The sequence below is a fragment of the Sturnira hondurensis genome, unplaced genomic scaffold (assembly GCF_014824575.4).
Source record: "Sturnira hondurensis isolate 20B ecotype Veracruz unplaced genomic scaffold, ASM1482457v3 Scaffold0004136, whole genome shotgun sequence".
In the NCBI taxonomy this organism is placed as follows: Eukaryota; Metazoa; Chordata; class Mammalia; order Chiroptera; family Phyllostomidae; genus Sturnira; species Sturnira hondurensis.
Window position 1 is genome coordinate 22,033,784 of NW_028076767.1, and position 15,451 is coordinate 22,049,234.

General features: G+C 39.6%; 1 protein-coding gene across 1 annotated transcript in view; it reads right to left on the reverse strand.

The window, feature by feature from the left end:
- Positions 1 to 2,968: 2,968 nt before the first annotated feature.
- Positions 2,969 to 15,451, reverse strand: part of RBL1 (RB transcriptional corepressor like 1) — a 64,300-nt gene continuing 51,817 nt past the window's right edge. The window contains exons 19-22 of the mRNA XM_037044021.1: positions 13,544 to 13,634; positions 8,041 to 8,189; positions 6,341 to 6,505; positions 2,969 to 4,847 (exon numbers count right to left, since the gene is read on the reverse strand). Of these exons, the coding sequence (XP_036899916.1) occupies positions 4,677 to 4,847; positions 6,341 to 6,505; positions 8,041 to 8,189; positions 13,544 to 13,634 (576 nt within the window). The 3' untranslated portion in view covers positions 2,969 to 4,676. The remainder of the gene's footprint in view (positions 4,848 to 6,340; positions 6,506 to 8,040; positions 8,190 to 13,543; positions 13,635 to 15,451) is intronic.

Genomic DNA, 15,451 nt, shown 5'->3' on the forward strand with positions numbered 1-15,451 from the left:
CTGGCCAGGGCAGTTTCCAAGAATTTCTTACTCTTATTGGTGACAAGGTGCTAGCTTGTCACGAGTCCTTTAACTGTTACCGGAAGACCCACCCCCTTTCCTTCCAGCTTCCCCCTCATCATCATCTCTCTCCTCACAGACCACATATGCCCTGAGCCCAGCAAACCCGGCACCATACTCGGGCCCCTCCTGCTGGCAGTAATAAAGCATATTTTTTACAACACATATACAAATTTTCATAATTATTAATAGCCCCAAACTGGAAACAACTCAAATGGTCATGAACTGGTGAATAAATAAATTATGGTATACCCATAGTATGAAAAAGTGCTCAGCAATAAAAAGAAATATTTGTACATAAAATGTGTTTGAATGAATCTTAAAAACATTATACTAAGTGCCAGAACTCAAATTCAAAAGATTACATACTAGCCCTGGCTGGTGTGGCTCAGTGGATTGAGCACAGGCCTGCGAACCAAAGGATCGCGGTTCGATTCCCGGTCAGAGCACATGCCTGGGTTGCAGGCCAGTTCCCAGCGGGGTGGGGGTGGGGGTGGGGGTGGGGGTTGGCACACAGGAGGCAACCATACATTGATGTTTCTCTCCCTCTCTCCTTCCCTTCTCCTCTAAAGATAAATAAATAAAATCTTTTAAAAAAGATTACATACTATAAACATGCATTTATATAAACTTCTAGAAAAGGCAAAATTATGACAAAAAGCAGACTTACATTGCCTGGGTGTGTACTAGGGAGGATACAGGAAGGCAGGTAGGAAGATTCAAGGGCACAAGGAAACCAAAGTGATAGAAATGTTCTACATATGGACTGTGGTGATAGTTATATAACTATATACTACTACTAAGACTCATCAAACTGTACACTTAATGCGTTTTGAAAAAACTTTACATGTATATTATTTTTTAAAACTTTATTTATTTTTAGGGAAAGGGGAAGGGAGGGAGAGAAACACCCATGTGCAAGAGAGATGTCGGTCAGTTGCCTCTTGCACAGGGACCTGGCCCAGAACACAGGCATGTGCCCTGACCTTTCACCTTGCAGGACACTGTCCAACCAACTGAGCCATGCTGGCCAGGGCTGTTTATTGATTTTAGAAAGAGAGAATGGGAGAAAGAGAGAGAAACCTCAATTGGTTTCCTCTCATACATGCTTCAACCAACTGAGCCATGCTGGTCAGAGCTGTTTACTGATTTTAAAGAAAAAGAAAGGGAGAGAGGGAGAGAGAAAGAGAAAGAGAGAGAAACCTGAATTGGTTTCCTCCCATACATGCTCCAACCAACTGAGCCACACTGGCCAGGGCAAAAATGAGTGCATTTTATTCTATGTAAATTATACCTCAATAAAGCTGGAGAAAAAAATCATCATAGAATACATGTAATATTTGTACAAGTTCCTTCATGTGAAAAATAACTATAATAAAAAATTTTTAAAAATTAAAAAAGACCCTGACAGGTTGGAGTATAGATTTTATTTTTTGCTTCTATACATCCTAACTTAGCTACAGTGATGTGATTTTCTATACCAAGTCAATTATTTCCGGAAGGGCTGATGGCTTAACTAAAGCAGACAGAGAGGTGCTACTTGGTTCGCGGTACAGTGTCAGGGAGGGTATTTGAACTTGGATCTCCTTACTCTCAGCCATTCCACTCTTCTGCTGGACTCTAGAGAAGTACTTTCTGAACCTCCCTGTTTGCAACCTTGAATGCGTATCCAGACTGTTGGTGTGCCACGCTATTGAATCTCTTTGGTTAGTAAGCCTTCGAAGACGATCCTCACCACTGTGAAATTTGATGGAACCGTGGTGTAGGTGTGGTAGCTGAAACCTCAGGCATATTTTCTTCTTTACAAACATATTAAGGGTCTGTCATTGGTGCCAAGTCATCTCACTGTGTATTAGTAACCACACCTGGAACCTATTAGCATGAATCCTTTCTGGAAAGCCACCTTTCTAGTGAAGCCATCCCTGACTTCAAGCATTGCAATACTCCTATCACGGGACTGCCAGAGGAGAAAAGGCAAGAAATTGGAAATTTATTGGAAAAAATGAAAAAGAAAACTGCCCTAATTTGGTGAACGAGGAAGAAGAGAAAGAGAAAGAGAAAGGAAGAGAGATAAGTGTTGCTTTGTTATTTTTTTTAAAGATTTTATTTATTTATCCTTAGAGGGGAAGGGATGGGGAGAAGGAGAGAAATATCAATGTATAGTTGCTTCTTGTGAGTCCCCCGCCAGGAACTGGCCTGCAACCCAGGCATGTGCCCTGACTGGGAATCAAACCCCTATCCTTTGGTTTGCAGGACAAAACCCAACCAGCTGAGCCTGAGCCACACCAGTCAGGGCTTTGTGGATTCTTTTTACTTTCTTGCTGACGTCCTTTGGAACACAGGAGTTTTATCTATTTATTTATTTATTTATTTATTTATTTATTTATTTATCTATCTTTAGAGAGGAAGGGTAGGAGAGAAGGAGAGAAATATCAATGTATGGTTGCCTCTTGTGAGTCCCCTGCTGGGAACTGGCCTGCAACCCAGGCATGTGCCCTGACTGGGAATCGAACCGTGATTGTGTGGTTTGCAGGCCCGTGCTCAATCCACTGAGCTACACTAGCCAGGGCCTTGTTGCTTTGTTATTTATACATGCAGTGGGTGTTTCTTGTATGTGCCCTGACTGAGGATGGAACCCGCAACCTTGGCGTACCAGGTCAATGCTCTAACCAACCAAGGTAGCTTGCCCGGGCATTTCCAAACTATTTTCATCACCCTAAAGGAAAACCCTGCATTCATCAAGCAGCCAGTCACTCCCCATTCTCTTTGTAGCTCCTAGAAACCACCAGGAATAATAACTTTTAGGGTATAGTAAGATATTCAAAAGATAAAAAGCATATATTTAAGAAATGTAAATTCTAAATGGTTGCACAATTGCTTCTAATCACACAGAAGAGCACAAGTATAGTTTTTTTCAGTAATCTCAAAAACTCCCATGTTTTATTAATAATTTTATATACATTAATATCATCTTGAAAACTGACTAAACATGTTCAGAGTTTCTTATACAGTTAATGTACAATGATCAGATATTCTGCACATTAATAATGAAGATGAAAATGACACAATAGTTATAGTTACATAAAAATATATACAAGAAAAAGAAAAATACATATACAAGGGTTCAAGACACACATGATGTTATTTAGCTTATAATGTGTAGATACTACACAAACAAAGGAGGATGTAATTTTCAGAAAAGTATAATGTGACCAAAATCACTTCTCTTGGAATTTAAAAATAAATTCCTGACAACACTAATTACTAATTTATAGGCAAGTATTAGACTACTTCAAAGTAGCCAGGGTTAGACATCATTTAAGTTAAGCACTTTGCATTTGAAAAAATAAGATATTTCAGTCAAAAAAATATACACTTGATAACATTTTCTCAAAAATTACAAACGGCTTATCCATATCCATCCAGATTCTGAAAACACACTAGAAAAAGTGAACATTAAACAGCTGATTCTTTGGAAAGCAGTATCCTCTTACCTAGTCTTGGAAAACATCCTTAAGGGGCCTAAGTGATCAGATCCTAATGATCAACTCACCATGCAACAATAATACTGAGAATAAAGAGGAAGAAATAATAACACATTGTTTCACTGATACAATTTATGATTATAAGGTATGAAGGGATGTTAATGTAGTTTAAAAAAAGGTTCAACTATTCTTAGGAATCAATTAGACACCGAGAATGACTAATCTTCTGATGACCTCAAAAACCGTATTTCACACATGATCGTGGTGCTACCTCATGAATAGAAAATTTAGTTTCTAAAAACTCTTATCTATATTTTATTTTACTGGCTTGAGAAGCAGCTTCCTGTTTTGAGAATTATGTGATATAATGTAGTCATGTATAATTAAATTAATGGTTCAGAAAACAAAACAACAGTAGTTTAAAAAGGAGCAAGTGCCCCTTTCATGAGGTTGTGACACCAGGCTAAGAGGGCCGGGGGTGGAAAGCAAGGAGAGTGGGCAGTGGGCAGTGAGTGTGGGCCCAGGTACAAATCCGCTTATGCTCCAGGAGACAAGGGGCAGGAGAGGGATCAGGGCAACAGAATGGTAGCGGCATTTGGATGCAGTTACCACAGTGGGTCAGAGACAGGGCCATGCGCCATCCTCTGGCCCAGCGGCTATGGGAACCAACCCCTACTTAATAGTAAATTGAGAGCACAAATATCTCAAAGCACACTTACCAAAAAAAGATTATTAATCCTTATAAGGCACGGAAGGCCATACTTGATTATTTTATAAAGGAAGCTAAAAAATTACAAGGTTTCCCCTTATTTCATCTTAAAAACTAACCCAAGGAACAAGCATTTAAAAAATTCTAGGACTATTAATATGTTTAAAAGGCACTTAAAACATTCCTTTCCAATCCAACTCAAAATACATCTCTGCCAACTACATTCTGGATGAATGTTAAAAAAAATGCATGTAATTTTCATGCAGTTTTTCATTTTCTTTTTCTTTCCCCCTCCCCACTTCCAGTTTTTCTTTTAACTCAGTGATATTTACCATCCATAGGGCTAGATGTTTTGAAGGATAGGGCCCCAACTTTCTGCAAAACAACCTGAAAGTGCTTTAACCACAGAAACAGGGAAGGCACTAATGATTTGCTCTTTCACTGACAACATCCTGTAGTCTTTTAAGCAAAACATCATCATTTTCTTGGCAGAGGCGTTTGGCAGGTGATTCTGCATCACCATCAATGGCTATTGCTCGCTTCTTGGTTCTCTGTTCACCTTGCCTTATCATGTTGTTGATATCTTTCAAACTCTGTGTAAAAACAGAGGACATGCATGAGTAAAAGGGGGAAAGGGGAAAATAGCAGCAAAAAACTAAGCTAACTGCTTTTTCCTGCCCTCTATCCTTTATCCAAAGAGAAACAATGGGGTACAGATTATTTTTTTGAATCTAGGCCAACCAAATAAGGGTAATTACAGCTAACCTTTTCAAGGGTTTTAAAAAACTGAGTTTACCCTATAGCAGTGGTTCTCAAAGTGTGGACCAGAGCAGCAGCTAGGAACTTGTGAGTAATGTGAACTCTGAAGCCTCACCCCACACCTAGTGAATCCAACATTGTGGGGGAAGGCCCAGAAATCTGTTTTATCCAACCCTCCAGGTGGTTCTGATTCTCCCTAAAGGTTGAGATCCTCCTCCTATCCCAATGCTTCTGAAACTAATGCACCTGCTAAACACCTGGGGATCTTGTTAAAAACGCAGATCAGATTCAACAGGGCTGGTGTGAGGCCTGAGTCTGCATTTCTAAAATGCTCCCACGTGATGCTGCTGCTGCTGGTCTGTAATCCACACTCTTAGCAGCAAGGCCTTGGAGAAGTGCTTTCTAAAAGCTGTCTATCACAGTTGTGCAGGGAACCTGACTGCGAGAGCTCTGTGATTCAGCAGGACTACGGGACAGAGATCTGTGCTCACCAAGCTCCCCAGTGATTCTGACCTATGGTTCTGAAATCACTGCCTTAGAAGTCGACTGGCCCCACCTTTGATTTCATGCAAGAATCTTTTCTAAAACATCATCATAGGAAACTGATGATCTCCTCTTCCATGACGATTTCCTCTTCATAGAAGAGGAAATACAATTCTGAGAAATGCTCTACCACAATGTATTTTGTTTGCTAAGTATAATGGAAGCTCAGTAGATGTTTGTGGAACTGAGTTGAAAACTCATGAGTTAAGGAGCTGCCTTTGTATTTGGACTGAGTTGCAAAATGTCCAATACAACTTCTTCCAGTTTGGCAGTGATTCTGGCTTCTAGAGACATAGTGAACACATCCACTTAATAGCCCCTGAAATACTGGAAAACAGCAATCATGCCCCTGTCACATCTTCATCATTGTGTAGGAATAACCACAGCACTATCTGTGTAAATAAGAGGAGGCCTCTTTACAGGCTTTTTACTATCCTTGTTACCATCCGCCAAATGAACTGTCACTTTCAAGGCCTTTCTTTAAACAGTACGTTGCCTTACTGGTCCCTTCACAGGATCATGCTTGAACAGGGAGACACACTGGACTCTTGCAGTAAGCCTCTCCAATATCAAGTCAATACTAATGGATTAAACTACTCCAACTGAATACACTGCTCTTGGTCACAGGAAACTTGCCACAGTAACAGTTCATTGGTAGTATTTATTAGTAGTAACTACGCAAGAAAAGAAAGAGCAATATTAAAGATTACTAACTGGTGATCTGAAATCAATTTTTAACACACATACATAAGTTGCTTAGGAGTAAAGTTTGTGTACACCTTACCTTAGAAGGGCTGCCATTGAACTTATACAGCAGAGCAGTCCTCGGGGTAAGGCCCGACCCATTCTTGTGTGGGGAAATGTAGATGGAGTGCTGCTGGGAAATTCGGCGCGGCGAGCCTGGCTGTTGCTTAATATATGGAAAAGGAGAGAGTGGTGGAGCTTCCATCTGAAATAACCAAAAAGTTGTTTTAAGATCAAAGTTTCTTTTCTTTTTTGGAATTCCACCATATTTTTATTCGTATTAGCATCTCCTAGTTAGGAGTCAGTTATATTTTAAGAGCTTACTTGCAGCTGAAAAAAAGCAAACAATGCTCTACTAACCCTCATTTTTCAATAATTATTAAGAGAGAAACTAAAATTGATTTTCCTGGACCTTTCAGGAAATCCTGAAGAATTCTGGGTGAGATACCAGAATCAGTATGTCAGGAGTATGTGAACCCCAACTCCATTCTCAGAAAGCAGGGGCAAAGAATAATCGATGTCTTAACACCTGCAGTAAGAATCTCTCGACACACACACCCCCCACCCCACAATGAAAGCGGTAGCAAAGAGCATAGAGAGAGGCAGAGAATTCTATGAGGCAGCAGGATGAGTCCAACATGAAACAAACCTGTCAATGAAACGGTGAGACTTTATGTTAAAGTAAAAAGATTTAGAAACAGACGTAGGTGAGCAGGGTCTGTACTTTCCTTTACTATTTGGTACTATGTTTCCATTCCAGGAATAAATTAAGATGGCTCCTTAATTATTATTTCATTTTCATCTTTACTTGAAGCTAATAAAACTAGTTTCAGTTGGCTGACGACAGAGCTATTCACAGCACAGCATACGCCGGGAGCTAGAACTGACGGAGTGGGACGAGCACTCACGTCGTGGCCTCTCAGACAGAGACCACACTCCTTCAAAGGGAGAAGGACAGAAATGCAGAGTGACACATACATGGCTACTGGCCGGGTGCAGCTTCTACTATGTTTCTCGTTTTCTTTTTTAAAAGTCTGACCAGAGAATATGTTTTTATTGATTTTTAGACAGAAAGGGAGAGAGAGGAAAAGGGAGGGGAGGAGGGGGAAAGGAGGAGAGAAAGAAACATGGATGTGAGAAATATCGATCGGTTACCTCCTGCATGCGCCCTGACTGGGGACTGACCCTGCAACCTAGGCTTGTGCCCTGATCGGCTATCAAACCTGCAAAACTTTTGTTATATGGGGCGACACTACAACCAACTAAACTACCCAGCCAGGGGATAAACCACCCTCTTTCTCATAACTAAAGTCTGCACTGTTGGGAATCAACTCAGTTCATATTCTGGTAATACTACCAGTATTCACAAATCTGCTGGTCCTGCCAAATCTAGGATCTGCGTAAAATTTTTTAGCACTGCCAATATTTATAGTTCAGGCCTATTTCATTTTCTCTTGAGAAAAATTACCAGAATTAAATTATTTTTGTCTTTCTGTGTTCCCATCTAGTCCTTGCCCACATGTATGCATAATTTTTGGCAACATAATCACATTATAGATAAAATTTCCACGATTTCCTCTGCTCTCTGCTGCATCATAGCCTTAATCACTCCCCAATTCCAAATATATTTTATCCTATCTAACACATCCATGAGGCTTTAACTCTGAAACACTTACGTAGCAAAATAAACTCAGTTATCTATGACTATGATATTAATAAAGCAGGAAAATATAAACGTACCATATGGTCCTGATTTGACAAGTCATATTTCAGTGCAAATGACTTCACTCTTCCTACATACACTGTGTTGTAAAATTTGATAAGATCGCCTCTTTCCTCTCTCACTGATGCATTGGAACAATCAGGTGTTTTTGTACCATCTTCCAAATCTGTTAAAAGAATTCAGTGTTGTGATAGATGTACTTTAATATATAAGGTGATGATTTAAATTATCACTCTACAATATGAAAAATCAACTAAATACAAACCTTGATGTAAAGCAATCAATGTTTTTAGAAAAGGTCAGAAGTCTGCAAATATTATGCATAAATTAAGTTGGAATCTTCAGAAATGCAAACATGTAAACTGACGGTGGACCTCTTTTCCTCAGGTTTACCACTTCAGCAGCCATACTTGTTGAGTTCACTGTAACTGGTGGCCCTTAGAAGAGTGCCAGCCCTAACCCTAATTTTTTCTTCCTAAATTTAGTATCTCTGGGTAGAAAGAGACCTGATTAGGCTAAATTTCCTATCTTGATCCAACCATTGAAAAATGAGACGGACATGTTTCTTACTTCAACCGCTGTAAGTTACTTCCCTATCCCATCATTACATAGTCTTAAAGCAACCCACCTTCAAGATGGGTTGAAGTAATTTTCCTTGCTCAATGAACTATCATCATTTCATAATTTCCCGTACTGTTCTCATGAGTAAGAGAAATGTCTCTTTTTTTGGACTGCCATATAATACTGACAAGCAATTAAAATGTGGTTTTATATAAAACATAAGTGAATGAGACTGGAGGTAATATCTGCAGATATTTGGAGATATCTCCAAAGCCCTTTAGGAGACTGGAGGTAATATCTGCAGAACTTCAGAGAGAAAGGACGAATTTTTTGACCTGGATCTTTGGCTTTAGAAACTTCCCAAGACCTGATTTGAAAGTGGCAAGGTAGAAGGCAAGTTATCCTAGGGCTGCGGGTGGCCAACAACTACCATCGTAATACATGGTTAGTTTCAAATGTAGAATAATACATCTGCACCCAAGGGCACAGCAGATAGCTATTTCTCAGGGAACCTGGTCCCACAGGCTGGGCAGACCTAAGTTGTCTGGGGTGCACATACTGATCGAATGCCCAGCCACCACTGGAAGAGGACCTGTTCAACTGACTGATGCTGATGTCTTTGCACATACTGTCATTAGTTTTCAGATTGAGAAAAGGCGTATCCTGTGATTGTTATCACTTAAAAATGGAGACAGAAACAAGTTTATTTTAGGATGAAAGTAAGAAAGAAGATCAGAATTTCTACATCAAAGGGTTGGGTTGAGAGATGAGGGGCTTGACCAGCACAGCAGCATTTCCATGGAGGAGGCATTTAGAATTCCTTTCGTATTTCTCCTGCCACATCCACACTCCTTCTTTTTGCCCCTCACAATAACAACGTGCAGCAACTACTCCAGACTGGCTTTGTGATTGACAGGGCAGCATAATCCCCAGATGTGCAAAAGCTACTAACCACAGGCCACTTTAAAACTTCCGAGGTTTTAGACCATTTCAGTGATATTTGGCAGTTTCTTGTGAGGTCTAAAAGGCATCTCTATAATCTAAAAACAAATAAAAATGTTCTCTACTAACATCTTGGTTGTCTACCAGGTGACTGTTTAAATGTTATCTAACTGGAAATAAAGTCACCTAATTATCAAGGTGCAGTTACCAATTATAAATATCTCATACAAAAACAGAATTTTTGTCCCTTCAGAGAATTTACTTTGTTTTTTGTTTTTGTTTTATATGTGTGACCTTGTTTTCAACATTGAAAAGATTTTAAATAAGAAATACGACCTTACAAAAAGTAGCTTTAAAAGACAAAGGCCATATTCATTAATAAAATATAATAAATTTTATATTCTTATAAACAAAATTAATATATACTAGCTACTACTTAGTGGTACTCAGGCCTCACTAGGAGCAGGCTTTGTGTTAAAATACACGCACCTGTTCTTTTTAACCCTTAAAGCAAGCCTCTGAGGAAGTATTGTCAAGTTTCAATCTGCTGTATACAGTTGAGTATTGTGATTGTGTTACTTAGATGAAGCTGTACGCTGGGTCTCTCACGTGTTCTCAATCAAGAATGCCGGTCTGGGGAGATCTAATATGATAATGAAGGACACACGGTACATGAATGAACTGCTGTTTTCATTAAGAAGCTCATTCTACACAGTTCGATACTTACAAGGGTTTCTGTTAGGCATGTGTCAATCAGTGGTCAATGCTTTGCTAACATACTGAACATCAGGAATAGGTTTTTATTGACGAAAATAGCAACCATTTATTAGGTATGCCTAATGCTAAAAACTGGCTCATGTTGGGGAAATTAGAAGTATTTAACATAAGCAGATTAGTTAAAATATTAGAGACATTATCCACAATACCATGAAAAAGATGAGATATCCCATGAGGTCTGTGGGGCTTTGCTGTTACGGATGACAACCAGATCTGAACTCTGATGCATACTCTTGGCTTGACTCTGGCTTTAAAGATAACTGGGTAATAGCATCTGCCCTGAGGGAACTTTGAGTGAAGTGGTAGTTGGACAGACAGCTAGGGCTTTTAGCTAACTGTTTAAATGTGTAAAGTGTGTGTTTTTAATAGTAATATCATTTTATATCTAATGATGAATTTGTTCATAGAACCAGAAATGTTTTTTCAAGGTGGTGTCCTTTGGTGTGTCCAAGTCTAGGCCATTGCATTTAGCCATAGCTCCAGGAACTGAAACGTCTTTTCTGAACGAAGATTTGCCTTTTGGTATCTTCCTCTGTAACTTTCTTGCTTTTTTTGGTGCCAGAATTCCTGAGACCATTACCACTGATATTCTCTTGCGCTGTGCCACCACCACCGTATAGGATCTTAAGAATATCTTTTCTTGCCCTGGCTGGGGTGGCTCAGTGGATTGAGTGCCGACCTGTGAACCAAAGGGTCGCAGGTTCGGTTCCCAGTTGGGGCACATGCCAGGGTTGTGGTCCAGGTCCCCAATAGTAAGGGGCATGCAAGAGGCAACCACACATTGATGTCTCCCTCTTTCTCTCTCTCTAAAAATATATAAAATCTTTTTTTAAGAAATAATATATTTTCTTGTTTGCCTGCTAATAAATGTCTAAATAAATGTATATATAATAATTTGATCTCTTGTAGACAGAGTAAGCTAACCCACATTCTCCCCAAACTTCACTGATAGACACTATATCAAAAAGAAACCATGACACATTTCCTTTTGCTTATACTGTCCTGAACTTCACAGGTCCTTGTATCTCAGTCAGTGGCTGACAGCTGCCACATTTTGCCATGTATAAAGCAGTCCCAGGTATAATGCACGCCCACATTTTTGGCTCAAACTCTCAAAAAAAACTTCCATTTTAATACATTTTTAAAAGATTTTATTTATTTTTAGAGAGGCTGAAGGAAGGAGATAGAGAGGGAGAGAAATATCAAGTGTGGTTGCCTCTCGAGTGCCCCCTACCAGGGACCCAGCTGGTAACCCAGGCATGTGCTCTGACTGGGAATTAAACTGGTAACCCTTTGGTTGCAGTCCAGTGCTTAATCCACTGAACCACGCCAGCCAGGCCCATCTTAATCTTTTAATCCAATTATTTATTTATAGTTAGAAACAAAACCAATTATCATATTCCAAGTTTAAATAATTCCAAGGTATTATTTTGCATATGAATATCATTATTGCTTGCTAGAGTTATACTTTTAATGCACCAGCATTAATAAAAGAATTAAAAACATTTATATAGATACAGAATTAGTATTACCCATGCCTAATGCATATCCTTATTTTTCCCTAAAAAATTTGGCCAAAATGTGCACATAATACACAGCAAAATACAGTACTTTGTTTTTCACAGAACAAAGTTTCCTCATAGAACACAGAGCACACTGTTTCCTATCTAATCTCCAATATGCCTGGTTTCGCAAGGACAGTAAAACCACTTAAGACTGAACAGCAACACATGTAACAAAAACATAAAGGTTTTTTTTTTTTTTTGGTCAGGCTTATTGTCTTATATACTTCTCATTGTCTTGAAAAGGCTCAGGAATACTATATTTACGTAAAAATAATTGAGAATTGCCTATGTATCCCTAAATGGGATCAGATTCTAGGCAGTAATTAAAGGATTTTGATAAGATCTTAAAAATTCAGATTATAGTAGACACCATAATGATCATAGATATTTGTGTAATTTTAAAAAAATATCTTTGATCCAGATAGTTTCTCTAAGAATTTATCCTGAGGATGAAGACCAAAGATTAATCTACAGTGATTTCCTCACAAAGCTGTATAAAACTGGAAACCATCTAAATGTCCCACATTGTATAAAGAAATCACAGTATACAGGGTCCAGCACATATAACACCCCTTTTCTATTATAAACTCTTTTATTAAAAAATCATAAGCATGCAATTCTGTAACATAACAATGTCACACTCAAGTGCACTTCATGACATTTTAGGCGAAATGTTCAAAATAAAACTATAAATTATACACCCATATTATTACCCTACCAACCACACTCAAGCAGGCGGTGCTTCTGCCGGACCCTGTACATGACACATGTGCACACATATGAGGTGGGGCAAAAGCAGGGTTACAGTGATGCATGTCGAGTAATGAAAAGATGAGACAAGGTTAAGGAGATGGGCGGAAGAGGCATTTCCACAACTCAGCAACATACGAACACAGAACATCATGATTTTCCTCTGAAAAAAACCGCTAGTGCCTCAAGCCTTAGCACGATGGTAGCAACAAGGTAGCAGCCTTGCCAGTGGTGGCAGAACACCCGTACACTTTCTAATAAGAAAGATATTTCTTAATTGTCTCCCCAGGCAGCTCACTGACAGCTATCTTCGTTTCCCTCTACTCAGATTTACAGCCGCCCCCCCTAGGGGACACGTTTCAAGACTCCCAGAAGATTCCTGAAAACAGTGGACAGTATGGAATGCTATCTATACTGTTTTGTCCTATATGTAAACATGTATGATAAAGTTTAATTTATAAATTAGGCACAGTAAAAGATTAACAACAATAACTAACAATACAATAGGAAAATTATTACTAAAAGTATATAAACAGCAGCAAAGTTTATGTGAATGTGGTCTCTCTCTCTCAAAATATCTGGAATTTTCTACTGACTGCAGGTAACTAAAATCAAAGAACACAAAACTGTGGATAAGGGAGGGCTACTGAATTTTAAAAATTTAACTGCCTTTTACTTGATTTATTAATGTGTATAAAAATGGACTAGAAAACTTCTCAAACATAATTAAATAGGGGACAAATAAATAGTTTCAATACACAACCTCTTGGGGGAGGTGCCTGACCTATACTTATCACAAACTTACTTATTTCTTCCCAAAACACCTACATCACTGACTCCATGTTACCTGACAGCCACTGTATTATGTTATGCATGATATAATTGAGGGTGTATTGCAGATAGAATGTTAAACTGAACAACTTACCACAATCTGTCATTTCAAAATCACCATTTACTTTTTTGTCATAAGCCAAAACTTCTCTTGGAATACTTTTCAGCAATACACTTCTATAGACCTATAAGTCAGAGGGGGAGTAAAGGGCTGCTGAGTCACAAAGGGGCACAAGTTCAGCAAAACCAAAACCAAAAACCCCAAAATATCAAGCCAATTAAAACGTATTTGTTTGTATGGGTGATAATCAAGGGCAAGGTGTTATTAGTCTGGTAAATGAAGATTAGGGACAACATCTTAGAAGAGGGAATACCAAAGCAGATTCTAAGCCTATACCGAAAATATGCCATTGTAGGAGTTTACAATGTAAATAGAAGAACTTTAAGTATATAAATAGCAACTGAACACTGATGAGCAGATTTTGCCAAATAAAAGTAACCTCAAAGATCTGAACTTGTTCCTCTTCTAACTCTCTACCAAAGAATCATCTGCTGTCACTGAAGCTTGTTTTCCTACTCCCATCCATTCCCGACTCCTTTCAAACAGCCACATGAAAATTTGTTCCCATCCTGCACCGAAACTCTCTCCTGCCTCCAAGGTAGCTGACAGGCATGATCCATTCCTCCTCATCCTATGGGTATTAGTATTTAGAAGATATTTAGGAGGCCTGGGCTTGGGCATTTTTGACACACAGTAATTTGACCTTAATGATCTTTAAGGACAATATGGCCCTCTCTAGGCTCTGTTCCTGAGGGGTTTTTCTGAAGGTCCAGAAACTCTTAGCCTGTCATAGTATATAACAAACACTTGTATTTGGCTCTTCTAATATCTCTAAATCACTATCAGGGTATTTGGGGGCTTAAGTAAAGAAGTGAGATTGTTACCATAGGTAGTTAGCTAATTATTAAGAAAGAGAACAAAGAGACTTAGACATTGAGCTTAATAAACTGGGGAGCATGAGCCTGTTTGCTTCACTAGGAAGCTACAGCTTTTCACACTCCAGGGGACCAGAGCGCTGTGCTCCAAGGAGATTAACATACCTACCCCCCCCCCCACCAGATGGTGGGGAGTGAAGGGGGCTAGGGTGGGGGAGGTGCTTGACCATAGGGGCCTGTCAGTCTAGCCTGGGGAATGATGCATTGGCTAGGGGGGTGAACTCGTCAGAAACCCACAAAAGCCTGGAAAGTTGATTAGTTATTTTGAAAATCTGTACTTGCTCAGTTCATTCATGTGCTCTTCCTTGCCCAGGAGCACATGACCACGTGGGCCCAGCAGACACTGGGGCCTGTGGCACACGGTGTGGGCTCCAAAAGACTAAGCTCTAGTACGAGAGACAATCTGGACACTGGCTTTCATTCTGGCCTTACTGAGGACATGGCTGGAGGTTTTCTGTGGCTGGATGGGTGGAAGGAGGACAGAGGAGACATAGGGACAGCCTTCCACACCATAATCTCCTGTGTGGGGGTCCTTGAATGCATTCTTTGTGATCCCCGTGGAAAAGCCTGATTTCCACTGACAACAAAACTACTGGAGGGGCTCTTAGAAGAGGCCATCACACGGGGCTGGGGTACTGACCCACCGTCTCCCTTCCTACCATGGCAGATCGTGGGGTCCAGAGGAGAGGCCATTACACTCCCTTAAAGCAGAGCACCAAGATCTTGAATGGCCAAAGCCTTAGCATAACGTAACTCTGTGTTTGTTTTTTTTTGTAATTTTTGAATTATTATTTATTTTTTATTTTTTCCCCAATTTTTAAATTTAATTATTTTTCAAGTACAGTTTTCTGTCTATTACTCCCATCCCATCCCACCCCCGTCTCCCCCCCTCCCTCCCATTTCCACCCTTCTCAGTTGTTGTCCATGTATCCTTTATGTAACTCTGTGTTTTCAGCTACAATAATAACAACAATGTGGACCTAACTGTCATGAACGCTTACCATGT